This window comes from Clavelina lepadiformis, chromosome 3 (assembly GCF_947623445.1).
Source record: "Clavelina lepadiformis chromosome 3, kaClaLepa1.1, whole genome shotgun sequence".
NCBI lineage: Eukaryota > Metazoa > Chordata > Ascidiacea > Aplousobranchia > Clavelinidae > Clavelina > Clavelina lepadiformis.
The window spans coordinates 24,295,528-24,321,978 of record NC_135242.1 but is presented as its reverse complement, the minus strand read 5'-3'; the positions used below and the strand labels follow the sequence as shown (position 1 = coordinate 24,321,978).

At 42.6% G+C, this 26,451-nt stretch overlaps 1 protein-coding gene across 8 annotated transcripts; it reads left to right on the top strand.

The window, feature by feature from the left end:
- The first annotated feature begins 137 nt into the window (after positions 1 to 137).
- On the top strand, positions 138 to 23,646 carry LOC143448925 (uncharacterized). 8 transcript variants are annotated; one of them, XM_076948882.1, is made up of 30 exons: positions 138 to 274; positions 438 to 601; positions 793 to 901; positions 2,493 to 2,642; positions 2,769 to 2,848; positions 3,341 to 3,530; positions 3,765 to 3,853; positions 5,544 to 5,744; positions 6,059 to 6,204; positions 6,276 to 6,401; positions 6,717 to 6,811; positions 7,249 to 7,439; positions 7,574 to 9,097; positions 9,415 to 11,197; positions 11,265 to 11,466; positions 11,641 to 11,808; positions 11,988 to 12,262; positions 12,543 to 18,999; positions 19,193 to 19,346; positions 19,502 to 20,053; positions 20,417 to 20,685; positions 20,764 to 20,824; positions 20,904 to 21,031; positions 21,106 to 21,232; positions 21,301 to 21,747; positions 21,824 to 21,916; positions 22,096 to 22,457; positions 22,529 to 22,741; positions 22,850 to 23,014; positions 23,180 to 23,646. In XM_076948882.1, the coding sequence occupies exons 3-30, from the start codon at positions 795 to 797 to the stop codon at positions 23,309 to 23,311; spliced, it is 14,487 nt and encodes a 4,828-aa protein (XP_076804997.1). In that variant the 5' UTR covers positions 138 to 274; positions 438 to 601; positions 793 to 794; the 3' UTR covers positions 23,312 to 23,646. The 8 variants fall into 8 exon arrangements, with proteins under 8 accessions (XP_076804997.1, XP_076804996.1, XP_076804994.1 ...); XM_076948881.1 differs by having other exon boundaries at positions 141 to 309; positions 793 to 889; XM_076948879.1 differs by having other exon boundaries at positions 141 to 309; positions 19,196 to 19,346.
- The last annotated feature ends 2,805 nt before the right edge of the window (positions 23,647 to 26,451 follow it).

Genomic DNA, 26,451 nt, shown 5'->3' with positions numbered 1-26,451 from the left:
ATATGATATAGTGGTATAAAATTTTAGTTTTCACAACGATTGCAATATTTGGCATATTTTATGACAGTTTAAGCTAAATCAGGCAATTTTCATGGCATAATGCATAGGCCTAGCCTAATATTTTTTTTTGTCACAGTCTTTAAATTTTCTGTTGAAGTTAGGATATGTGAACACTTATAGTTAGGTTAATGATGTTTTGGATTACCTTACATGGAATACCATTCTAGGGATGAAAGAAACCAGACATTTGTGGGTTGGCAATCTTCCAGAAAATGTTCGAGAAGATAAAATAACTGATATTTTTAAAAAGTAATGCAGAAAATGAACATACTTATTTTTAATTGTCACTCAGGAGTTGAGATTTTTATTCAACCTAAGGAAAAATTTTTTTATATTTGTTCATTATACTGCATTGATCTATTTTGTGTCTTCATTAGATATGGTCGAGTGGAAAAGGTAAGAATTTTACCCAAGCGATCTTCATCTGAAAGTCAATGTGCTGTGGTTGCCTTCGTAGACATCCGTTCTGCACAAAAAGCTCAAAATTCAACAAACAATCTTGGAGATCTTAAATTAGAAACAAGCTATAGTGAACAAGCTGGTAATAATGATGCAGTAGTGCAAATATTTATAACATTCCGAAACGTATCTGCCATTTCTTTAAAAGTATATGTCTGCTGTGTGGAGAACTCTTTCACATGTAAATGATATTTAAAGTGATACCTTTTGCTGTGTTATGTCACAATTAGAATAATAATCGTGATGTAATCAAAATAATTTTTTCAATCAAAGCGATGAGTTCTGGACGACAGAAGGAATTTTCTCCTCGACATGGCTCATCGGTCGGCCATAGAAATCATGCCTCTGGTTATCGTGCTGAATTATCCAGGTCAGCTGATGGGTGAGGAAACTTTTGTTTGTTTGTTTGATAACTTAGCTAAGATTATGACTTTTTTAACTGTTTGTGGGCAACTGTTGTCACTTGATGGCGTACTTACGCTCAACGACATGTTTACAGGAAGTGCAGTTCTGCATTTCGAAAGTATTTATTTACCCGGATTACCCTTTGCGGATATATTAAAGTAAAAACTTCTTCTGATTTTGAGAAATAAAATTAACTCAAGTTCTTCAAAGTTCCTGGACTCTTCAACAGGATGTAATAACATCTATTAGTGGATTTAATAACAGACATTATATGATGGATTTTTCACATTGGATCTATCTTGGGTAAAAGTCATGATAAGGGAGCTCTTCCAACATCATTGACATCGACCTGGCATCCTCACCTCGGTTTTACTTGGAGTGGAAGAAAAGCTTCTTGGATATAACTTTTATTTGGGACGTACCTCGTTTGGAACGAAGAGCTTTTGTACCAAACTTTTTCTTGGCAGCTCTCAGGACATTAAAAAATCGAAAAACTTTTGTCCTTCTTTCACTTTAATGATCTGTGATGAATGTTTGATGAAGCTGACAACAATTCTCATCCATCTTCAATCAGCTCAACTCGTCACAGAGGATTCTACTAGGAGACTTCTGACTTTTTTGTGGGCGACATCTTCCATATTTCGTTTCCAAGAATTCGTGACGAGGAATATCTTCTGTGGAATATCAGCTCTCTAACTCAATTTCCAGATGGTCTTTCTTCATTTATGTGCTTATCTAAATCGAAGCTTGCTGCTGTTGGAAGTATCTCATAATTTAGTACGGTCAGTCATGTAGTCAGTGTCACAGGGAACTCAGATGACGTAAACTCTTACAGATTAGCTTCAAAGCAGCCAGAAAAGCAAGCTTAGGGCATCTTACACTATGTTTGTGGATTTACAATGAACATGGATTTATTAATTAAGGGTTGCGTACTTACGTTAAAGGTTGGTCTCTTTATTATTTCTTGCTTTAAACTTGTATTAAAATGAAGATGTAGCTTAATTGATATTCTAAATAAACTTCAACTTTTCAACCCGCAGCCATGCTGGTGTCTAAGTATTACATTAGTAAATGATTTGGTTGTTTATCAGGTTTTTGGAGGGAAATGAATGACTAAATTTCACAGAGTGCCAAGTTAACCAGTTGTTTTTTTTAGTTAGATAGATTATATATATAGATAATGATAAAATACAAAACGTCCCGTGAAGTGTCACAAGATGTGTAGGCCAATAATTAAAGGAACAGCTGGTGATTTGTCATGCAACAAATCGTGCTGACTTTAGCGACTCATGCACTCACACTAGCATTCGTAGTAAGCAGCAAAATAAAGTGCTAATAGATAAATCCATGTGCTAATAGAGTGGCAAATTTGTTATTACTGTTTGCTTCTTGCTAAATGGCCATCGTGCAAAGTTATCATACGCCGTGGATTATCATAACCTCGTCATACTTCTGCATTCATCTTGATCGTTATTTACAGTTTGAAGTTATTCTTGGTCACACAACTCGCATGTTACAACAATTCCTGTTTGACTTTCAAAATAGTGATGATGTTTATGTATTTGCAGTGGTGAGCGGCAGTACACTAGTGATCGATATCGATCAACTGCAGCTGCGCCAACCGAGCATCCTGACTCGAAAGGACGAATGTCGAAAGACCAGCGAGGTGAATGCGAGTCAGGAAGTGGCAGCGGGCATTCATCCTCAAAAGCAGAGAGGTTTGAATGAATAGTTGGTTTTTATCAGACATTTGTATGGAATTTGACATTTAATTGATCGATAGTAGTAAATGGTAAAACAGAATCACATCATTCAGTCCACATAACTTTGATCTTATCGGGCAGGAAATCAAAACCTGACCAAGCTAAAATATTCAAGAAGAAATCAAAGAAGCCAACTGACGAGTCAAAGCAAATAAAAAAAGGTAAATTGCTTTGAGCAAAACATTTGCCCTGTATAGTGTATTTATATATTATATAGTGTAGTATATAATAGATTAGTATATATGGTTATTTAATTTATGAGCCTAAAACAAGCGTGGGAAATTTTTTACTATGGAGAGTTGTTTGGACTGTAGTGCATATTAGTCAGGCCGTGTAAACCTTATAAATTTGAGTTAAAAATCAAGTAATATCTAGTGTGATGGTTAAAAAACCTTGGAACTCTTTGGAAAGCGTGTGATGGCTACAAGTCTAGATTTCTACTTATTGATTAGTTTTATTGCTTTGCTGTGTACGATTTAAAGTTTTAAACCAAAGATAACAATAAAACAAGTCGTGGCAACTCATTGGTTTGATGAAGTTTGTTCGTTGTCCAGACGTTTCCCATCCCTCCTATAAAAGCGTGTTGCTGACAGAGGAAGGATTGCAGTTGCATAGACAGGTTTAATTTACTGAATTGTTTTGATTAATTGAAGGCAAAGTTTCAAAGTCAAAAGAGAGAGGTCGGTCACCCACCGTGAGGAGAGAATCCTCAAACAAGAAAAACAGTCACACTTCATCAGAGTCTGATGCCTCGTCAAGTTATTCAAGCGGAACCTCTTCTAATTCGTCAGCGTCTTCCACTGGTTCGTCATCACGGTCCATTAGTTCATCGTCGTCATCGAGGTAAGATTTTTATGGTTGCGACCGCAAGCAATACACACAACACTCCACAAAACTGATCTATATAATTAATAGTGCTTTAACGAGCTAGCAAGTGATGCGTAAAAATTCTTAACTATAGCATGAATGTAGTAGCCAAGACATTTGTGTAAATGTAGCACCAAGTGTTTTGCTTTGTAGCGTTTTTTTTACATATTGTCGTATGTCTGACCTATAAGGAGTGATCATGTCTTGCAGTTCAGGCACAAGCGCTGAAATTGAACATGATGACGATCAGCAAAAGTTGGTCACGATGATAATTAAGAAGCTTCCAACAAGACCAAGTGGTAATTTTATCTTCATTTCTTGCTATCTACCTTTGCCTGCCAGCACCAAGTTTGTGAATGCCCTTTCATTGTTAGTTCTTAATAGCTTGAATAGACTGGGATAGCTGGTAATGTGTCTCCATCTCTTCAGACCATGTTGTCCATGTATATAAATGTAGATATGTGATGACCAGTTAAATGTTGACACCACTGTTTGCATGTGAGTGGCACTCATCACCTTAATGTAGTTGCTACACCGCCACCACGTTCTCACCAAGCTATCAGTTACTGGCACCGTTGCCTATGACTCCATTATTGCCAACTGTCGGTAGGGCAAAAACTAATTAATAAAGCTGGTTTATAGGCCACCTTTTATCTCCAATTGTCAGAAAACAACTGGAGAGGTTTATGATAAACTGAAGCTAAAGCCGCTTACTGTGCATCACCTATTGCCAAGCAAACGTAGATACCATCACAGAACAGCGTCGTCGCCTATTGAAGCCCCACAGAGTTAATAATTACTTGGGTTCGGAGTGGGCATTTGCTTTGTCAACGTTGACCCAACATTCCACAAAATGTTTTCCACTTCACACGTTTGTCACTAGTACCCTGCAAATGACGTCATAATTGACGCGTCATCAAGCAATGCAATTACATCACTTAAAACATTGTCAGTTTGTTATGCAATGAACACCTATTATAGGAGTGGTCAATGTTTGGCCTTCGTTTAACTTTAAAAAAAAGAAAAACGTAGTTTGTCTTTGTTGGTATCGATTCTCAAGGTTTGAGTTTATTATTACGCGACAATAGATCTCGTTAAGCGATTGTTCTTCGCCCTTTGTTAGCGTGGAAATGGCAGGAGGCAAGGATTAGTTGTCTTATTAAAAGAGAAAGGAGAAGATAAAAAAGAAACAAAAGAGAAATGGAGCAGGACGTGTGTTTAGGCGATTGTGAATGGAAAAAAGAAAAAGGCGATACAACGTCTGGTCTGTTTGTGTGTGACGCATTCTGCTGCGAGCTAGTCTGTAGTACTTAATCTCAGCCTACTTTTCCCCTCACTACTTGACACTAAGGTTAATTGCAGAAATCCTCACCTCCCTTTTTGCTAATGACGTCAGAGCTTTTTCGCATGGCATCGCCATATGTTTTGGTATTTCCCCTTGGCCTGCGTGCCTAATTTAGCAGATTTTTAATTCATATATTGAAAGCAAATTCACTATTTATAAATGGCAGATGACGTCATCTGCTGCTGCATTTAACAACAAATCCCCATGAATGCCATAGATTTATAGATTTTGTGTATTTTACAACTTAACTTGTAGATTGTTGAAATAGATTTGTTATACCATGCTGTTGCAATTAGTATCAACTATCAACCAGTGTAGATATATTCATGTTGTATTTACTAAAACTAACATGTTCAGACTCTTATTAGTCCTGCGACCTCGAAAGAGAACTTTTTCATTCATGTTAACACCTTGTCGTTAAAACACTGTGTAATTTTTATTTTCCAAAGATGGGTTAATTCAGCAAGAGGCCGAGACTTGTAAGTTTTTGTAAATACAACATGAATGTATCTACATCATTCTTTGCAGCAGTTTAACACCATGCAAGCAAAATTGGCCGAACATGATACGACCCCATATTAATTATTTATTAGAACCATACGTTCCGAATTAGTCAGAGATATATTCTTGTCCTCTGTGAATAGTGAACAGTTTGAGGGAAGGCATCTACCACGAGTTCAAAAAGTGCGGGAAAGTAAAATCTGTGGTCATCCGCGGTGACAACAACAACCGCCACGCCCTCGTCCTGTTTCGAAACGCCGCTGAAGCTATGAAGTCCGTCAGTCACACAAAGACTAAACTTTTGTTCGGCGCTGCGATTGAAGCTTCGATTTACGAAGGAGAAGGTGGGATTTTACTTTCTTAGGATTTGTCAGAACGGTTTCTGTTGCTTGAAACTAATGCTGCATCACTTTTAACTCTTCATGGCACGAATGAGATTAATCATAAGCTTGAATAGGTAATGTGTTATGTAAAAAGTACTTGGAAGACTACATAACTTTATAAAAACATTTTCAACTTAACTTCTTTGCTTTTTCTTGGTTTGATTTCTTTGGAAGTTAAATGTATTTTACATGTAACCTACCTTGTGTATTATATGTCTGGCGGCCATAGCAGTAAGCTCTTTTCATATCTTGTAAAATCTTCTTCTTCTTTGCAGTGAGCGGCAAGGAGCTGCAGGAATGTGGAGGAATCATCGATGAATTCCATCCTCGCGCTTCCCGCACGTTGTTTGTCGGAAACCTCGATAAGACGGTCGGGTACAGCGACATCCAAAACATATTTGTCAGATTTGGAGAAATTGTTGTAAGTAGATTTTCTTGAAGCTCAGCATTCCCTGCTTGTCATTGCAGCATTTTACCATTCTTCTCTCACAGGCCATAGAGATCAAGAAACAGAACAGCATACCGCAGTATGCGTTTCTGCAATACACCGACATTGCCAGCGTTGTGAAGGCGATACAGAAAATGGACGGAGAAAAATTGGGAAAAAATACTTTAAAGGTAAGACTTGGCATGTTTATGCAGTTGCGTAACCTGTAAAACGACACAATATTGTCAATGGCAGTACACCATTAGATAATAAACATAAGCACTAAGTATTATTTAAAAACTTCAGTACCAAGTATATATAACACTGACAGTTCTTTTTTGGTTTAACGTGAACCAAACAATGCACTTCAATTTGTTGATCCCTGCAAATTATCTTCGAACTTCGGTTAATTTAATGTTCCCAGCTTCAAGCTTTGCAGCCTTTTCAAGCTTAAATTTCTCACTAGTTTACGATATTTATCAACTGTGTATTGTTTTTTATGTTAGCTTGGATTCGGTAAAACCGTGATGTCATCATGCATTTGGGTCGAAGGTGTAACCGATAGTTTCACAGAAAATTATCTCGCAAGTTGCTTTCAGAAGTGAGTAAAATATTCCTTTGATTTCTAAAACAGTGAAATGAAAAGAATAATCCTTATATGTGAGATGAACAGTACTTAAGAATGGTAGATATCTTGCTTATGTTGGATAATATCAATATCTCTTGATAAAAATCCTACATTATATTGTTTTAAACTAGGGTCGGGAATTTAGCTGATTTTCTTTAGCCGTTAGCTGGGTGGCATTAGCCGTTAGCTGGGTGGCATTAGCCGTTAGCTAGCGGTTAGCTACCAAAGTTGCTATTTGTCAAAATTTTGCTCCAAACTCTCTCCTAATGGAGAGACTGGAGAATGGAGAATGAATTCTCCTGCTAACGGCAAACAAAATCTTTAATCGCTAAGAGCTCTTAGCAGATATAAGCCGGCCAAATTTTCCATCCCTATTTCGAACCATAATCACTTTGTTGTGGGTCATCTAGGTTCGGGCCTGTCGAGCATGTCGTCATCGACAGGAGCCGAGGCCAGGCGTTGATCTTCTATCTCAAATATGAGCAAGCTCAGCAAGCTGTCACAAACATGAAGGGGCGTAAAATGAACGGCAGTCGACTCAAGTTGGATTACGCGAGTCAGGAACTAATCGAGCTCTTTCTCACCCACATGAGAAGCTCAGGTTTGCTAAAATCACGAGCTGAGTCGGTTTAAAGTGGATTTTTTGTCATTTACGTCTCCGAAAATAAGTATTTTTCTGTTAAGAAAGATGCATAATATTGTCTTCATTCTAAGTGGTTACACTATTGGTTGCAGGACAAAGCGTGATGACATTCGAGAGCATTCGTCATCTTCTACTGCCTGCCCCCTCCGCTCCGGGGGTTCCCCCACCCAACCCACCCTCCAGTGGGTCAAGGTCGAGCCGGTCCGGCTCATCCCATCCCTACTCAGCAGGCGATGGTTACTATGATGACGTTCATCACTCGCGTTACCCGCACGGACCCCCAGGTTACGATGTGGGGGCTCCTCCACGAGGGGATTGGAGGTGGGAGGACCGCAATCGGGGTCGCCCCATGTACCAGGGTGTTTCCCCCAGGGGAAGACGATACGAGGATGAGAGGGGCGATTATTACAGACGAGATGGTAATTTTTACGACAGGGTTCCAGGAGGGCATGGTTACGACCCCGATTATAGGGGTCAGGATTACGCTCGACGGGAGCACGGACGGGATTACGCCCCACCCCCGAGGGGTTACGAGGATTATCATCGGATGAAATCGAGAGACAGAAGGGACCCGCCTCATCACTCGAGACCCGAGCACAGCCCACCGCCGCGACCCCTGCCAAGACGTAGCCGGAGCCTTTCTCCGAGGTCGTCATCCTCAAGCGGGCGGGGCAGAGTCCGCGATCTAGACCCCAAGTTAGAAGGGAGAATGCGAGAGAGAGACCATCCGGCCCCATACACCCGCAGCCCGGCAAGATCACCCGGCTCACGCGATGGTCGAGGTTCTGGGACTGACCCTTGGATGAGGAGATACAGAGATCAGACATCCCGGCACTCTTCCCCATCGCACCACAGCCGAGACGATCGTTGCGTTGAAATGAGAGACTCAAAGCCGTACCCCGGTAGCCCCAGGAGCGGGGTTAGAAGCAAAGGGGCCGGTGAATCGGGTAAATCCTCTGCATCGTGGGTTGGATCAGAATCAAAGCAGAATCCAGATTATCCAACGTCTTGGTCGCACTCGCAAGCTCATTATGACCGCAGTCGAAGCGAAACACCGACCAGGGACGAGAATCTTGATTCGATTGGTGAGGTCATAATCAAGCAACCTGTGACATCACAATCAGCATTGAGCAAAGACGGTGCGGAAAGGAAGTCTTCGAAACGGGAAGCTTCCAAGAGCAAATCGAAGAATAATTCTCACGCGTCAAATGGAAATTCTGAGGATCACGGAAGCAATAAACCAGAGAAGACGAAAGACAGTCGCGATCACTTACTTCAGCGTGTTCACTCATCGTCGCCATCTGGTGATGGTTCAAAGTCAAAAATTAAACACCAACAATCGACATCTTATAAAAGCCAAAGCAAAGGACCAAGCTCGTCTTCAAGTGATTGCGATGACAACAAGTCTACAAAGAAGCAAAAACTGCATCACTCGAAAAGCAAACAGCTTGATAAAGCCCACGGCCCCTCGAAGTTAATTAAAAGGGAATTCTCTCCCTCGTCCTGCCATACAGAGTGCGATGTCATTAAAAGTGAAACAGAAGCGGTTGAGTCGGCAAAAAGCTCTCACCAGAAGAAGCGTCGTTTCTCTGATAGAGCAAAAGAAACTGATGCAGGTGAGTCAGGAGGTGGTATTTTAAACTTTTCATGTTTTTTGTAACTAAGAATACTGATTGCTGTACTTGATATGTTTTCTGCGTTGTGAAAAGGTTGTTATAGCTAGCTATTATGGTTAGCAATATAACCTTCTGAGATTGTTTTTACTTTTTGATACTTAAAAGCAGGGTTGTAATTAAGCTGCATTTCCTGAATCGAGTGAAATAGTTATAAAAGCTGCCTTTGCGGCATTGCTTGGGATTACATGTGTCAGTATTAAAAAATTAGAAGTATATATGATGTTGGTGTTAACCAGACTTCTTCCGTAATTTTACAGACAAATCGACACCATCAAGAACAGATGAACATTGGAGTTCAGGTGGTATGGGACAAGCCGCAAAATGTTCAGAAAACTCCCCCGATGAAGGTCACCCGAAAGCAAGTAAACGAGCTCGCCGTGCAACCGTGAAGCACGAAGCACCGCTCTCTATCGCCAGCCAGTGTTTTATGGACAATGAGAACAATGATGATGAAAATGAGGCAGTGGACGAGGAGCGGGAGCCATCGACACAGTTTCGATCCCGAGTTATTGTGAAAGAAGAAATCATCGAAGTAATGCCTGATGCGGATATGTCCAACTCACCACTAGAAGGCGTATGTGAACAGATTGAAGTTGAAGTCGTCGAAGACATTGAGGAGTTGAAAGATGTGAAACGCAAGTCTCGGTGGGAACCTGAAGTCAAAGCTCCAAAAACGACACCTACAGTCGCCATTGCACAGCCATTCCACACTGGTTACCGACCATACGAGTCTTTGATACCAACTGAAACCAGCGCTGAAGTGGAGGTCACCAGTAGCTCTGTGAAGCAAGAAAGCAGCGAGCCGAAAAAAGAGAAGTTATCTCAGTTGGAACAGGAGAAGGAGCGTCTTGAACGATTGCTCCATAAACTGGACACAGACACAAAACTGGGAGAGGATGAAGCCAATCAAGTTGCCGATGTTGTGATCAAGGAGATGGCGAGCAAGATGAAAATAAAAATCCAAGAAAAGAAGGAAGCGGACTCATCGTTGAGCAGCATCCAACAGGAGGAGAATGTAATCGTTCCTGTTGAAATTGCAAAGCAAGATGAGAGTTTGCACCAAATTGAAGAAGACATAACGTTCAGTGAAGATCAGGCCCAGTATCCTGAAGTGGTGGAGACAATTGTAGAGGAGGAAGTGACAGCGGAAGAGATCTTTACGGACACAGATTTCCCACAACTTCCTGTGGTTGAAGATCCTCCCACCTCGGAAGTAAATCCGATTAATGTTGATGTGGGTCGGGATTATGTCAAAGATGACTCTTCGGAGAAGGAGAAGCGTCGTCGTGAAAAGGAGCAACGATCCCTGATACGCAAGAAATTGAAGGAGCAGGAACGACACAAGCGCAAGGTGGAACAAATGCGTGGACCGAGTCAGAAAATAGTCAGCTCCCTTTTGGATGAAGAGGAGTCTGATCCAAACGTAGAGTCACTTTCACAGGAACATCCCATTGAGTATCTCGACGAAGTCGTGCTGGAGGAGATGACATCATCTCAGACCGAAGTTGAGTCGGAAGAGACAATCTATGAAGAGGAAAGTGATTTAGTGGACTCGAGTGATCAAAAGAGTGGAGGTGAGAAGTTGCTTGACTCCACGTATCATCAGCAACTGGAAGAAGTTCAGTCGGAAGCTATGTCTTTATCTCATGCTCTTGGGGATGTTGGTCCCGTGCTGAAGTCGTCTTCATCCCAGATCTCAGAACAAGACACAAAGATGCAGGGTAATATTTTGCACAGTCATGAAGTCCCAGCATCCGAAAACAAAATGTTAGGGGAATCACCCGCAGTCTCGGATGCTTCCACCCCGCACCAAAAATCCAACGAATCCGAAACAACCGTCATCGTGAAAACAGAGGATCACATAAAACCACCGTCATATAAAACACCAAACAAGACACCCGTGGCTATCTCTCCATATACTCCGAAGAGCACATCGTCAGTTGGAAAATTATCGCGTACGTCGCGGAACAGCAATTCATCTCGCACAAATACTCCGTCTCCAAGTGTCACTCATTCCCATGGCAACCATTGCGGAAAGAGGTACGTGTTTGCTTTTAGTTGCTTATTTACGACTCAACTTGTGCTGATTGTTACAGTCATGTTGCAGGTCAAACTCCACGTCATCGAGAAATGAACGCGGGCCTTCTTCTCACGACCGCCGTGCATTGAATAAAGCTGCTGAACACAAACGTAAGAAAGCGGAACAGATGAAACAGTCGGCGAAGTTTGCAAGTCAAGGTCAACAAGAGAAAGCAATTCCACACAATTCCTTCACAAATCTGACAGTGTCTACCGCGAGCCCATCTGAAGTACACACTGTTAATTAACACCACCAGCTATATTTCGTTTAGTCATCTGAAGCTATAAATTTAGCCATTTGCATTGTACCGTTGTCCACATTTTTGTCTTTTTGTCACATTACTGCTCATTGCACAACGAAAACTTCTAATGATGCACTAATTAATGCACTGTTAATGTTTTAGCCTCTTGGTAAAAAAGAGTTGGAAACCCTGCGTGCCGAGTTAGAAACAATGAAGCAGCAACTGAACATCGAAACATCGCCAGGATTTCTCTCTCCCTCTTCCGATAACGAGAGCAGTGTGTTCCCCGTGAGCCCCATCTTGAAGAGCCCTCTCCAAGCTTCCACTTCTGTGAGTCCGTCCTGTTTTTCAGAACTTTTCATTTCTTCAACAACAAAACTGTTTGATACTTTTGTGTAATCAGATTACATTAAAGTTTTTTTTTCAGCAAAATTCTTTTACTGGATACATTTATTTCCGCAGTACGCATATGTTGTTCAAACTTCAACCAATCAGCTTTTGTTATTCAGATCGATGTGGCATCCGACAACAGCAAGTCATCACGCCAGAGCATCACTTCACCATTATTTACATCATCACCTTCCATTGTGACATCACCAGCCATCCACACATCACCTGCGATGAACAACACATCGAACTTCACGGAGAAGTTGAAGTCACTCGGGAAGGTGAAGAAAAGAGCCAAAGTGGAGGAGAGTGGAGCAGGAGCAGGAAGAATGACAGTAGAGAAGAAGATGACGATGGAAGACAAGAATTTGGACTTCAGGACTTCGAGGCTTTTAAGGTACAAGCTGTTGGCAAGCGTATTGCTTGTTATTGCAGGGTAGTATAGGGGGCAGTGGTATTGCCAAGAATGAACAATGGTTTAGGAAACGAACAGACTTCCTGAATTCACACGAATATTACAAGATGTTGGTCGCACTGTGATAAATCTAATTTCTAAATCATGTTCTGTTTGGATTTTAAATAATTTAGTTGAGCACCACTAAACTCTAAAGAAGTTTTTTGTGGCATTTTTACGCAAATTTTTTTCGTTTTACATAAATGTTGATCAACTTCAACAGATCGAGCATCTTCGACCAGGATTCAGCGAGACTTTCCCATCTACAGAATCCTCTCAATCAGTCACTTTCAGCCGCGCCCGTCCTCTCATCTCCATTGTTTTCATCCTTCATAGATCCGAATGACTTGCCCGCCGACAGACCTCTGTTCAGTTCGTTTGCGGAAAAAGCGTCAAATACTGAACCGGTATGTGCTCCGTTCGTGGCGCCTCTCAAACAGGCCAATGGCAATGTTGAAAATGCGGCAAAAAACGAGTGTCCTCTCAGCAGTAGTACAGCGGGTCCGGCGCCTGCTGAGAGTGAGGCAAGTGATATTGCCGGACAACCAGATGATGCCACATCACAAACAGTGAGTGCTGGATGTGAGAGATCTCATCCAGAACCTCCTCGGATGAGTGCAGAGGCATCGAATGATCAGGATTTCAGTTCAGGCAACGACAGTCAAATGAGTCAAACGACTACTGAGAACGTTGACGTAATCCTGTCTAACAATGTGGTCGGTGCATCTGATATTGCTTTAACTGAAACTGTCACTTACGATGTCACAAACGATGACATTGGTGCTACTGATGACGTTACAATAGAGCCTTCTGATGATGTCATTTCTTTGCAAAGTATAGAAGTTGAAGACAAATTTACGGAAGTCGTTGCGAATAGCGATGAAGGTTATTGTAATGTCAAAGCAGAAGATCATAAATCATCGGACGTATATGATGATGTCACAATTGAACAGAACCAATCAGGGTTTCCGGGAAATGAGAATTTGGCAAGTGGCGTCACTAAGGAGAGCATTGAATATTCCCAAGACAACGTAGTTGATGATTACCAAGCGGATGTTGTCGTACATCACGAGGACATCGTGCACAGTGAAGAGGTTTTCACCATGGACACACACGATGACATAATCATCGAGGCCCCGGATGTCGTAGCAAACGAGATCGTCGGAGAAGAGTTTGTTGAAAGTCATGATGTTGATCGCGTTCAAGAGAAAGTTGGTTCTGACGTCGATAAGCTGCCAGACGATCCTACTTCTCAATCAGGAAGTGCTGATGTTTTTGATGGTTCCGCTGCGAAGACGACAGCTTTGAGAGGCAGTGGGGCTTCCCCTGCTCTCATCGCATCCAAAAACAATGAACCTAAAACTCGGAAGAAACTCAACGACGAACCAACCAATGACAAGCAGCCACCTGCCTTGGAGCAGTCGAGTCACACAACAAAATCTGCTGCAAGCGATGTCAAAATGGACCCATTGGTGGAATTGGAGCTAGACAGGCCCCAACCACCCGACACCAGCTTGGTAAGCTCAGTTCAACTCAACGCTTCCGAGCATTCTGGTAAGGAAGAGGTTCCCAAGTCTGAGAAGAAGCAGAAAACTGATAAGACGGAAAAATCAAAAAAAGAAATGAAACTCCACAAAAGATCTCATTCTTCGAAAGAAGGTTTTCCAAAATCAGACCAAAAATCGGATAAAAGTCACTCGAAATCCAGTGAAGCTCAACCAAAGTGCTCGAAAAACTTGGAGAAGGGTGGTGCAAGAAAAGCTGAAAAATCAGGCATGAAACCAGACAGGCATAAGCACAAAACTGAAATCTCATTAAAGTCATCCAATGATCTCCATAAAACTAAAACTCTTGAAACAAAAGCGGATTTGGGCTTTTCAAAATCTGAGAAAAGCATTTTGAAAACTGAAGGAATGAAACCTGATGATAAGACTGGAGGAATGAAACCTGATGATAAGACTGGAGGTAAATCAGGTTCAAAAGTTCATAAAAGTGAAAAGTTGCTGCTTTCTAATCCACATTCCGGCAAATCTCACGAGAGATCGGATAAACCGAAGCAACTGGACGATTGTGCGAAGACATCCGACAAGAAATCCGAGCAACAGATTTCTGAAAAGAAGATGAAGAGTTTGTTTCGGGATGGTGGGAAGAGAAAGGACCCAAAACAGCACAAGATTTACAAAGAAGACAAGGATGGCAGGTCCTCTGTGAGCAAGAAGGCAGCTCCCTGTGAAGGAAACTTCGAGAAACAGAGAACACTGCACAGCAAATCACTCGTGAAGAAATCTTCCAGTAAACAGGGCAGGGAGGTTGAGAGCGACAAAAGAAAAGACACAACATCCGCAACCAAGTCTTCTGATAAGATGAGACTCGTGACAAAGCATAAGCATCCTAAAACATCAACAGACGGGGAGCACCCAGTGAAGAAGAAACTTCGACTTGAGGACAGCAGAGAAACACCGAGCAAGTTAAGCTCCAGGGTCAAAGGTGATGCACGTCGCTCTAGCTCAGAGGATAACGACAGCGAGATAGATCTTTTTTCGAAGAAAATCGTTTCACAGAGCAGCAAATTGAAACATAAATCAAAACCCAAACCTTCAAAGTCCGATGATACTGATTTTGGCCAGAAAGAACATAAACATTTAAAAAATGACAGAGGTAAAACAGAAATCCCAGAAAAACTGAAACCAACCAAAGAAGTTTCACGTTTTCATCCTTCTGACGACTCCGATTCCAGTGATAATTTTGACAGCTTCATATCGCAAATGAATCAATCCACTAAGAAGAAGCATTCTCCGATGAGGAGTTCCTACAGGCAGGAGATCTATACATCATCTGACAGCTCAGATGTCAGCGATATTGAGGAGTTCTTCAACAAACAGAAGCAAGAAACCAAGAAGCCTGAAAAGACACAGAAACTAGTCAAGTCCGAGTCAAAGTATGACTCAGATAAATCCGATCGGTCTTTGAAGAAGAAAACATCATCGAGCCAAGATCAGTCGAAATCCAAGTCCCAGAAGAAGAAGTTGAAGCCCCATAAAGAGAAATCGAGTGATCTGCCAAGTAGTAGATTTTCCAAGTCCTCCCAGCCGTCAACTGACAAGCACAAGGAAAAGAAACTTACAAAGACAGCAAGTATGACGCGTGGGTCTGATTTTGAGTCGCGTTCATCGGTGGAGAAAGTTTCAAGGTCGTCTTCGGTGAAAAAGTCATCAAGATTGCCATACGGTTCTGATTCTGACTGCTTCGACGAGAGTTCCAAACTTAAGGAAAAGAAACAATATTCCGATCCCACATCAAAGAAACTATCCCTGATGAAAAAGTCTCGCAGCATCCCAGAGCCTTCCTCAAAAGAAAGAAAAACAAAGCTCAAGGAAGAGTTCAGGAGCAGTAAACATCACAAGAAACAAGAGGAGAAGAGAGAGAAGTTCCGAAGCTCTTTTGAGGAGAGTTCAAGCTTTTCAAGCTCCCCAGATTATCCTCCTCCATCTCCGCCATCCACATTCCTCAAAGTGGAAACCATCAGGGATGAAACCGTGATTCCTCCAGAGTACTTGGATCAATTCTCTTCAATGCAGAGGTCAGAGAGCATGGAAGTAAAGACGGTGGTCGGAGGACAAAAATCTCTCAAGCGCAGTGATGAGATTTACTCCTCAATGAGCTCCTCGGGCTCTGAAAGTGATTTTGGTGGAAGGAAGTTCGGGAAGTTGAGCGCAGAAGAGATTAAAATCCTCAGATCATCATCATCATCTTCATCAGACGAGTTCTCAGATTACAGTGAGGACTACTCGCTGAAGAAACCTCATCTGGACAAGATCAAGCCACAGAGCGATGAACCATCCCTAAAATCTGCAAAATCATTTGATGCAACGAAGGACATCTCATCAAGCAAGATGAAGCAAGATCTTTCAAAGAATGTTCCCAAACCCTCCAAGTTATCAACTAAACCAAGCGACCATAAAAGGGAGTCAATCAAATCTTCAAAACATGCCTTTGATGAGAAGAAGAAGGCTGCGCATGAGAGCAAGACCATTAAGTCCAGTGAAATAAAAGCTAAGAAAAAAGTGATTGAAAAATCTCACCCATCTTCAAGCAAGTCCAAGTATTCCCAGGAAGCAATAAAGCTCACAAAGAAACAAAAATCTTCCCAGGATATGATGGAAGTGCCAAACAAGTCCGATGAGAAGCACGTCAGTGAGAAGAATCGTTCGGAGGACATTCAACAGAAAAAACTCTCAACCCAGAAAATGAAATCTGACAAGGGCGAACACAGAACATTGGAGTCTGGTGCGTCTTTGGTCGAGAGACAGAACGAGAAGTTACCTCGCCACAGTAACCAAGAACTTGGAAAATCCGCTCATCAGTCGGTGGAGAAAGATCGTCAGCACAAAGAACTGATCCACTCGTCAAAGAAGCCTCAGTTGAAAACAAAAGTGAAAGAAGAAAGTTTGCACAAGTATGACAGCAAAGAGGGAAAGTTGCATCACGTGAAGTCCATGCTGGGTTCCTTGAAACAAAGGAAGCTGCAGAAGATAAAATCGTCTTCTCGTGAAGATCTGAGACTCAGTGATCAGAAGTCATCGATGAAACTTCCAACTGAGAAAGTTCTAAAGAAGAAAAGTCCAAAGCCTGAAGTGACTCCAGCTGTTGAAGAAACGAAAGCAGACAACCTCGTTCTTCCAACCGTGAAAGAAGATGACTCCTTGAAGTCAGTGAAGGAGGAATCGATGCCAGGGAAGAGCTTCTTCAGCAGTGACAGCTCCGATAACGACCACGATGACAAAAAGAAAGGAGTCCCTAAACCGAAACCATCTCTCCATCCGTGGACCAAAGCGTTCGGACAACCGGGCCAGACTAGCAAGGACACCACAAAATCAAAGCAAATTACTTCAACTCCACTTTCGCGATCGCCATCAAAGTTAACGACGCCAACTGCTAAATCATCTCATCAGAAGTCGTTGTTTTCTCCCAATCCCCATAACGATGATCTTGAGGAGAGTGGGGACTACCTGGTGCCAGGCCGCGGCAGTAAGTCTACTCAGAAAAATGTAACTAAGTATGACGACTGTGTAGAAACCAGGGAGGAATCACAAAATCTTCCCGGGATGCAGGCGAGGGCCCCGAAAACGTCCACTCAAAGCAGATCAGACTCAACCGGTAAGCTGGAAGAGCGAAATCAGAACGAAAGTAAAACAGACGAACAGGTGGTGAAAACCAAGAAACCGGATCGTGGCAGGAGCAACAGTCGTGATGGTTCGCCTGCCGAGAGAGCAAACAGACTCTCCTCCTATGAGCGCTATCAGCTGGAACAAGAACGTCATCTTAAAGAGATAAAACGACTAAAGCAGCTATCTCAGCAGCGAGATGAGGAAGCCGTGCGCTCCATAATGTCCAGTGATGAAAATCAGGATTTCCTGTCCTCCCCTTCTCCATTCGATTACTTCGGCAACATCTCTTCCAACGTACCAGCTGCCTCGGGGAATACCCCCGAATCTGTAAAGGAAATATTCAAGCAAACGTCACCCGTTCACACCGAGTCGAACCAGCCAAGCGTCGAGCAGAAGGATGACTTTTCAAACCAAGAAGAAGACTCAAAGGACGCTGGCTCTCTTGAACCTCGTAGCACTGCGGAAGAAATAGAACTTGCAGCTGCTGTCAGTTCAATAGAATTTGACTTTGGAGGTTTCAAAGCACAGGAAAGCACATCAAGCGACTCATATTCCGGTCCCAAATTTAGCAGGAATGCTGTGAAGCCAGAAAAATCTAGTTTGTCCGTTGAGCAAAATAAAAATTTGAATAAAGCTGATGAAGAGGCGGCATTAGCAGCATCAGCATTGCTCAAGGACACACATGAAGATGACGACTTGACTCCAATTCTTCCAAGTGTAAGATACGTTGAAGAGGAAACAAGGAAGTCCACAATAACGTTATCTGATGAATTTAAATCAGCTCAGTTGGAAGATGTTTCAAATACATCCAAAGATGTTGGAAAGTTGCTCCATCCTACCCCAGTATCGCAGAGTCCAAAAGAGCTCCTGGCTAGCTTTGCAAAACAGAAAACTCAGCAACCCTCATCAGATGTCGGTCAACAATTAGACACAAAACATCAGGACAACATCCAGCAAACAAGTGGCAAGGTCAAGGCAGCAGGAAGCTACAAACCTACCGCTTCTGATCTACCGAAAATGGAACCAAGCGGACCCCAGGTTGAAAGTGTTTTGTGTAAACCTTTGGGTCACCCTCATGATGGCAAGTCTGAGAGAGAGACAATTGTTTCTTCAAGCCTTGCAGCCAGCTCACCATCTCAGGCCAGCCAACGAACACCGAGAGACAGCATGGATATCTCAAACTCGGAACAAGTGTTGGTCAAACCTGATAGTAGCGCACATATGTCTGCAGTTATGACATCACAGATTGTTACTTCCACCGCACAAACTGAATCACAATTTGACAATGGAAGACAGATGCAAGAAAAGCGGAGAAATTTGCCTTCATCCGGTGAAAAAGAAACCCATCTTGATCACCTAACCCCCAGTGCCCACACAGCTCCAGATCAACCTACTACGGGTAAGCACGAGCCCAGAACACTTCATCCTGCTCCTGTTCCACATGGCGTGAACCCACTTGCTCCGGTCAGCCACATCCCTACCCCCAAGACAATGAACCCACCCATAGAGAAGGTGAGCTTTGGTACTGAGGATATGAATTAGAGTTCCCTGGTTGTGATTGTTTTAATGTAATTTGGTCATGTCATGTCATGTCATAGATTTTATCAGATACAGATAGAATACACATTGTTGGATGCGTTGCATCACTGTCTATTGCTTTTCACATGACATTACCTCAGTTTTCAATTAACTATGTTTCTCTTAGAAGAGTAAAAGTGCTTCGGAAAAGCCTTCGTCAACGCAGAAAGGACTTGAACCGGGTGTGGCCACTTCAATTCAATCATCGACCGTGACAGCCGCAAGTAACTTGACACCACCCATTCGTACATTTGTTACCCTTCCCTCTTTAGCGCCATCTGGTTGGTTTCATTACTTGTCTTTTTAAAATCTTAACTTCTAGAGCACAGTAGTTTTGTAAACATGATAGCTTGGTGTCGTAATAGCTTTCTTTAATCATAACTGTAACATGCAAGAATGATATAAAACGACCACAAGTCATTTCTTTTCCGATTAGAAGCAACGACAGGAAGTGACACGACGGAGACAAAACATCACCCCCCTACTGTCGGGGTCCACGCCGACCTTCCAAAACTCATACCAACCAAACGACGCCAAAGCCGTGAGGTTTTCACGCAGAGCGGACACACCGCTGAGCCGGCAAATCCAACACCAGGTGGCGTGCATGTGAGAATGGCAGAGGATCTCGGACACGGAAGTAGAACTAACCCGGCTATACACCCTCCTAGCATGCCTTTCGGTCTTAGGGGTGAAGGGTACCCAATGCCTGGCTTCCAATACCCCAGCAGGGTTCCAGTTTTACCCCAATCGCCTCAACTGGCCAACACCAACTTTATTTTCTCTCATATGCCTGATACTAATCCTCAGCATGCTTTCCTTTCTTCCACTAACCCCGCCATTTTTAGAGTTCCCTCCCCACAATTAACCCCGTCCATCACCCAGGGGCAGGGAGTGGTGCAGAGACTCCCTGCGTCACCCCTAACCAGCCCCACTATCACAGCCGCCTCAACTAACTCCACTATGCACCAGCAGGCCTTCATAATCAGAGGTAATCAAGCGTGAAGATTAACAATGTTTGCGCCGTCTTCTGTTGTTTTATGTTTTTCAACAAAGTCGCTGTTTAAAGTTTTTCAGCTGTCGACGCTTCAATATATAGTTGCTTAGTTTACGTTCAGTGTTTTAGCTCTTGTGTGAGATTGGCTGTTGTTCCGTTATTTATTCTCATTGATAACTTGAACTTGGCTGCTGACTAATTATATTAGGATTAACATATCATTAACTATGGTTGTAGTATGCATGTTGGTTGTGCATGATCGATTAACACTCCAGCATTCAAGTTTCCTTTTAACCTCTGTATATCATCGAGAGGAGCCGCCAAGTTAGTAATGCACCCTGACCAATTACTTCGCAGAAGCACAAGCACTCACCCATCTACCGCACCCAGTTGGGCCCTCCACTTCCAACCAACTTCCAGGGGCTTGGTCAACTCACCACACTGGGGCTGTAGGGTATTCCCCAGGGCAGCCGCCTTTGAAGCCAACAGGTTTGCCTTCAAGGTTCTCGTCGCCCCTAGTTACGAGAGCATCTGCGTCTCCGCAAGCCCCACACCCACTTACAGTTCACGGAGGTCAACCCCAGTTTGTTCAAAAGAACCCAGTAGAGCAAAGTGCGCCTGCGCAGGTTAGTTTGTTGCGGAGGAATTTTGTTGAATGATCGTAAAAATGAAGGCATTGCAATGAAATTATCTCCTTGCCACAGCAGGTGTCCTCATTTTCACCGATACCAACAACCGTCAGACAGGGTCCTACAAAACAATCAGGTATTTGTGAGTGAAGTTTATGACAAGATCCTAAAGAATTGCCATAATGTGCTTTATCATTTAAATTACGTTATTTTAGAGCCCCCTGCCAACAGCAGGCCTCGATCTGTTGTTACGACGACGTCCCAACCGCTGTCATCAGCCCCCCTTGCCCCACATATTCAAGTCCCAGCTACTGTTGGTTACATTCCCCCGGGTTTCCCTCAGGTAGATTTGTACTACTTTGAATCTTGAAATTTCGAAGGAAAGTCGACTTTTGTTAATGTGGAATAATTTTAAAGATCCCCGGACATCAATTCTCACCACACGATGGCAAGAAACAGATTCCTTCGTTACAAAACCCATCTATGTCGGAACCAGGGATCCCGCAGCAAATAAACCCCGCATACTCACAATTCCTATCACGAGGTACCGAAAATTTTTGTAAACACGAGAATAATCTCGAGTTATATCCTCATCAAATTATGTGTGTTTAGTGCCTCCGATGCTTTCTTACGGCTTCCCGACAATTCGTGGATTTCCTCAGGCACCCTATTCATTTATGGGGGGTATGCCTATCCAGATCCCACCTAATTTCACCCCACAAGGCCCTAGACAGTCCATGCAGGCGGGGCATATGTTATCACGGCCCCCATTTACCGACCTTCATCCACATATACCCACCAGCCAGCCCCCTATTACCCACCCCAAGGTGGAAAAACCCCGCGCACAAACAAAAGAGCGAACGAACCCACATGGATACCCAACCCACCCCATGCATGGAACGCAACCGGCGGTCGAACAACAATCGAACGTTCATCAGAGGTTACCCGACACTCGAACCCAGTACATAACCCATGGGGGTGATCACCCAGTCCGAACCCCCACATCTATAGCAGCAGACGCGCCGATGGATTTGGTTGCTCAACACTTTGAAAGATCCGGTAAGAAAGTTTCTTTCGATGTATCACGCGCCACAAAACTCTTTGTTAAGCGCGACGTGTACATCACATATTGCAGGGGTTCCCATACCATCAAGATCGTCAATGCACCCGTCTTCTGTTACCATGCCAACCACGGCATCTGGTGGCGTTGTACGTCACGCCATGCCAGGTACTTTCTTAAGCTAAGAGCAATGCATTGTACGTGGCTCAAGTATTTGTAATATACAGTGAAAGCTTATTTACTCAAAGTTGAGAGGCCTCAGTAGAAGTTACTTCTGAGTCACGAGAAATTTGAGCAAAAGATTTTTAGATCGTCCACACTTCCGTATAAACCTGTTTGTTCTGTAGGTTTACAACAACAACCATACCGACCCGATATGGGTCCGCTTGGTGCATCTAGCCAAGGACCTGGTTTAAATACTGGGGTCTTTCCCCGAGGGGTCAGACAGCCCACCTCCCATCTGCCCCTTGAGGCTTACCAGAGGCCCCCGACCCCAACGAGGGGGCATCCTCGCTACCACTCCCCGTCACCCCACGTTTCCTGGCATGAACCGCCTTCTGTACCGCAGCAGGTCCCGGCTAAACCTGACCCACAAATTCCTCCTCCTGACCCCTATCATCAAGCTCCGAAACAGACAAGTCAACCCCAGGAATTGAAACAGCAGCAGATGGAGCCGGGGCCTCAGGATTCACTTGACGATTTATTCCAGGTATTTCACCTGCTTTGATGTAGACTTCTCCTCGTTGCGTGTTGGTAAACTTTTTGTTATTCCACTTCCAGCGCTACCCCGTCATCTGGCAAGGACGTCTCGCGCTCAAGAACGACTGCGCGGCGGTCCAGGTCCACTACGTCTGTGGCAATATCTTGTACGGACAGGCCGGATTCCCTAAGCAGGCCGCGAGTTCGGACACTAACGGACTTGCTGAACTGCGCATCATACAAAGGATGAAAAACCTCCCACCCCAGATAGAGGGACTTCGGAAGAGAATGATGGTATGACGTAATAATTTGAGCCTATAATGTAGCTCTGACGTCACATGCTTGCTGGCAACCTACATCATTGTGTTAGTTTTTCTCACAGAGCTTGTTTTGCATTTCCAGTGCGACCAAGAATTTTGCTTGCTGGTGGCGCTACCATGCGGTAGAGACAAGGACGACGTTGTGAGGCAAACCAACGCTTTGAACTCGGGGTTCATAAGCTATCTACGTCAGAAGGAAGTGGCTGGAATTGTGAATGTGGACGCCGCCATTGACCAAACACAGCAGGTGCGCGCCTACTTGCGGTTAAAAGGAATGTGTTTCTGGGAATTTGCTTGCAATTACTTCCATGAAACGTTCAAAACCCGTAAAGCATTTGACCAGTTCTCAGGGTTATAGTGGCGTCAGTTTTGGTATTGTGATTATGATCTAATAATATACATTTGGTCACAGAAGGTGCCGTTCGTTCTTCATATCTTCCCTCCCTGCGACTTTGCCACTGACAATCTCCAGCGGAGGGCGCCAGATCTCCTCTCGAACGTGGGTGACATCCAGCACCTGACAATCGTCATCACCACCGCTTAGGTGGCGGCGCCATGAACTGCTGAAAAACTAACCTCGCGCTTTTAGCCGTGACCTCATAAGGCATCATTGAATGCCAGGCACAGAGAAGGAATTGTTTCGTCGAACCGAGATTGTCTAGTAGATTCGCCTAATCAAGTTCTTGCCGCGCTTTTTAATTTTTTTCGCATATCACGTGGGCTTATTATGACTTGTTATCGTCGTCAGTTGTTTCGTTTATGCGTAGTTGTGTCGTCACAATTTATAGAAATTTATCAACAGGTTGCTTGCCCGACAACTTTGTAAAAAAATGATGATGTTTTAGAAGGTGTTTTGCGACAATAAACACAACTTTTACATCCCCGTGTGTTGAACAATGATTATACACATGCCAACAAAAAAAATTTTTTTTCGAAAGGCTTGATATGTTAGACCGATTTAGGTGTATATCCGGGGCGCTGAGTCCGAAAATGCAATTACTTTTGCTAAGTTGGCTCTAGTTTTTGAGATATTGCTTCTTCCTACACATACCATGAAAAGTTTGATATGTATGCTAGTGAGTAACATATGTTAATAAAAACTGAAGCCATGTGAAGCAGCTATTTAGTTTTGCCCAAATGTTGAGTTGTCTGGCACAAATTCCTCGCTTAGAAGGTAAATAAGGCTTTAGATTAGTTTATATCATCTCCAATCAAGCATAACCATCATCATCCCATCAAGAAACTTTCTTATACTGAGCATAACTGGGAGATTTGCGTTGATTTGAAAATGGTCAACTTTCTCTTAGGACAACAAAGCGGCCTCACCAAGTAGGCCTATCCCTGCTTTATTTGTTACTGGGATAGTCGGGCCACTGATCAACACTGGATTAAAAAGGAATGGCCCATACGTGAACAATTTGTGCACGGAGATAAAAACATTGTAAATGAACCTTCAGTCTTGATCGCATCTTTTTACCCCCATTGCACATCAAATTGGGTTTGATGAAACAATTTGTCAAGGCCTTACAAGATGGTGCTTGTTTTGATCACCTGTGCAAAGTATTTCCTGGTCTTAGTATTGAAAAGCTGAAAGCAGGAATTTTTGATGGGCCACAAATACGAAAATTAATCAAAGATCAAGTTTTTCCCTCACATATAAATGAAGTTGAGAAGGCAGCCTGGCACTCTTTTGTTGCAGATGTAAAAGAATTTCTTGGAAACACAAAAGCAAACAACTATGTGGATCTCGTACAAGTGATGCTTACGAATTTTCAAGCTCTTGGATCAAGGATGAGCGTAAAAGTTCACTATCTATTCAGTCACTTAGATCGCTTCCCTGAAAACTTCAGAAATATGAGTGAGGAACAAGGTGAAAGGTTTCAGCAAGATATCAAATTAACGGAAGAGAGATATCAAGGTAGATGGGATACTCTTCATAAAGTGTTTTGCTTTGTATACTCCGTGGTAAATGAAAAAAATTGACTGCTTGTTCATTTCGTCTGTTTTTACAAATTGTCGTCTTTTTTGTGTAGGCTTTTGGCATACTTGGTTTGTTATTACCAAATTACTGCTATTTATTGTTCACTTCAAGCAAGTTTTAATGTGGTATTGGAAGCTTAGTCTCACAAATTGCAATGTGTTAGGAGAATCTGATTAAAATACGAATAAATGAGACATTTTTTGTGTTGAATATATGCTTTAGCTTTTGCTGATTCTTGTGGTTTTAGTGCAGATAGACTTACTACAACATTTAATATAGGCTGTTCCTTAAGATAAAAAGCAACCTAGCTTCAAATTTAAAATGTAAGAAAAATATCGAAATTCGCTAATATCTTTAAAACTAGAGCCAATCTGCAAAAACTAATGGCATTTTCGAGCTCACCGCCCTTGATATACTTTAAAATCGTTCTTACCTTTCATGCCAAAATTTTTTTGTTGGCCTGTGTTATGGACCCTACTAGAGGAGGTTGTTTGTTCATGCGAAATACTTTCAACCAAATTCATTTCTGTCAGGATCTAAATTGGCTTCATTTTACAAGGTCCGAAAATCAGTAACTACGAATGGAATATTTTTAAATTATTCCTGATTTGTGGTTAATATATTTATAACCTCTCAATTTTTGACTCTCCGCCAGCAGCTTAATTTATCTTTTCAATTTGTCGGCACTTAGTCTACATCGGTTTTGTCAGCAGGAAATGCCAATAAACAGTAGCTCTTATTGATAATGTTTGAAAGGCAGCAGAAGATCATATTATGAAGAGGAATATCCGGGTGGTAACACTAGTAGCCTACTTCGCAAGTAGGCTAACAATCGTGGCCATGCACGATTTTCAACACCTGCGATTTGCTAAGGTTTCAGTTTGTTGGTGCCATCTGCCTGTAGGCTATTGTCTAGTTACTAAAAGTTCAAAAAATTTTACCTTGTTGAATAAACCAGTTTTCGAAAAATTTAACTTCAAGATGCTGGTCAAACATCAAACCGAAGTATCGTACCACAATCGTCTTGCTTGTACCAAATACTCAACATCTCTCACCATGAAGGCTTCTATAACTATAAGATTGCCTAGATCAGAGTGGTCCAAAGCTGCGAGCATAAAGGGCCACATTAAAGTTTGAGGAAAACATTGCGGGCCGCAAATGGGGAAACTTTATTGTTAGCAAAGTCCTGAGCTTGCGATTCTTGTAGACTTGATGCTTTGTTGCACGACTAACATCGCATGTTTTGCTGCTTTCTACTTGCTTGCGACTGTGCTTGCAAGAAAAAGTTAAAATCATCGCATGTGTCTATCGTCACACAATACTGTAATGTGACACGTTAGCCGTGAAAAGGCGTTATCAACCCATCATAATCACATATTAACTTACGCTTCAATTACTATGTATGACTTATTTCAGGCTGTATGGTTAATGCAACTCATTTAAACAAAAGCAGGTGTATTTTAACAACTGCGGATTTTACACAGCAAAATACATTGTAAAGTGTAACACAAATCCGAAAGTATTTGCGGGCCGCACAAAATCTGTCCGCTGGCCACATGCGGCCCGCTTGCCACCCCGGCCTAGATCCTAGTAAATATTGCGATCTGTTGTCTAGAATCTAGATTGAGTGGCAATGTATGTGTTGAAAAACCTGATGCTGTGCAAATGTTTTCATATTTTCTTTTTTAATAAAAAGCATATTA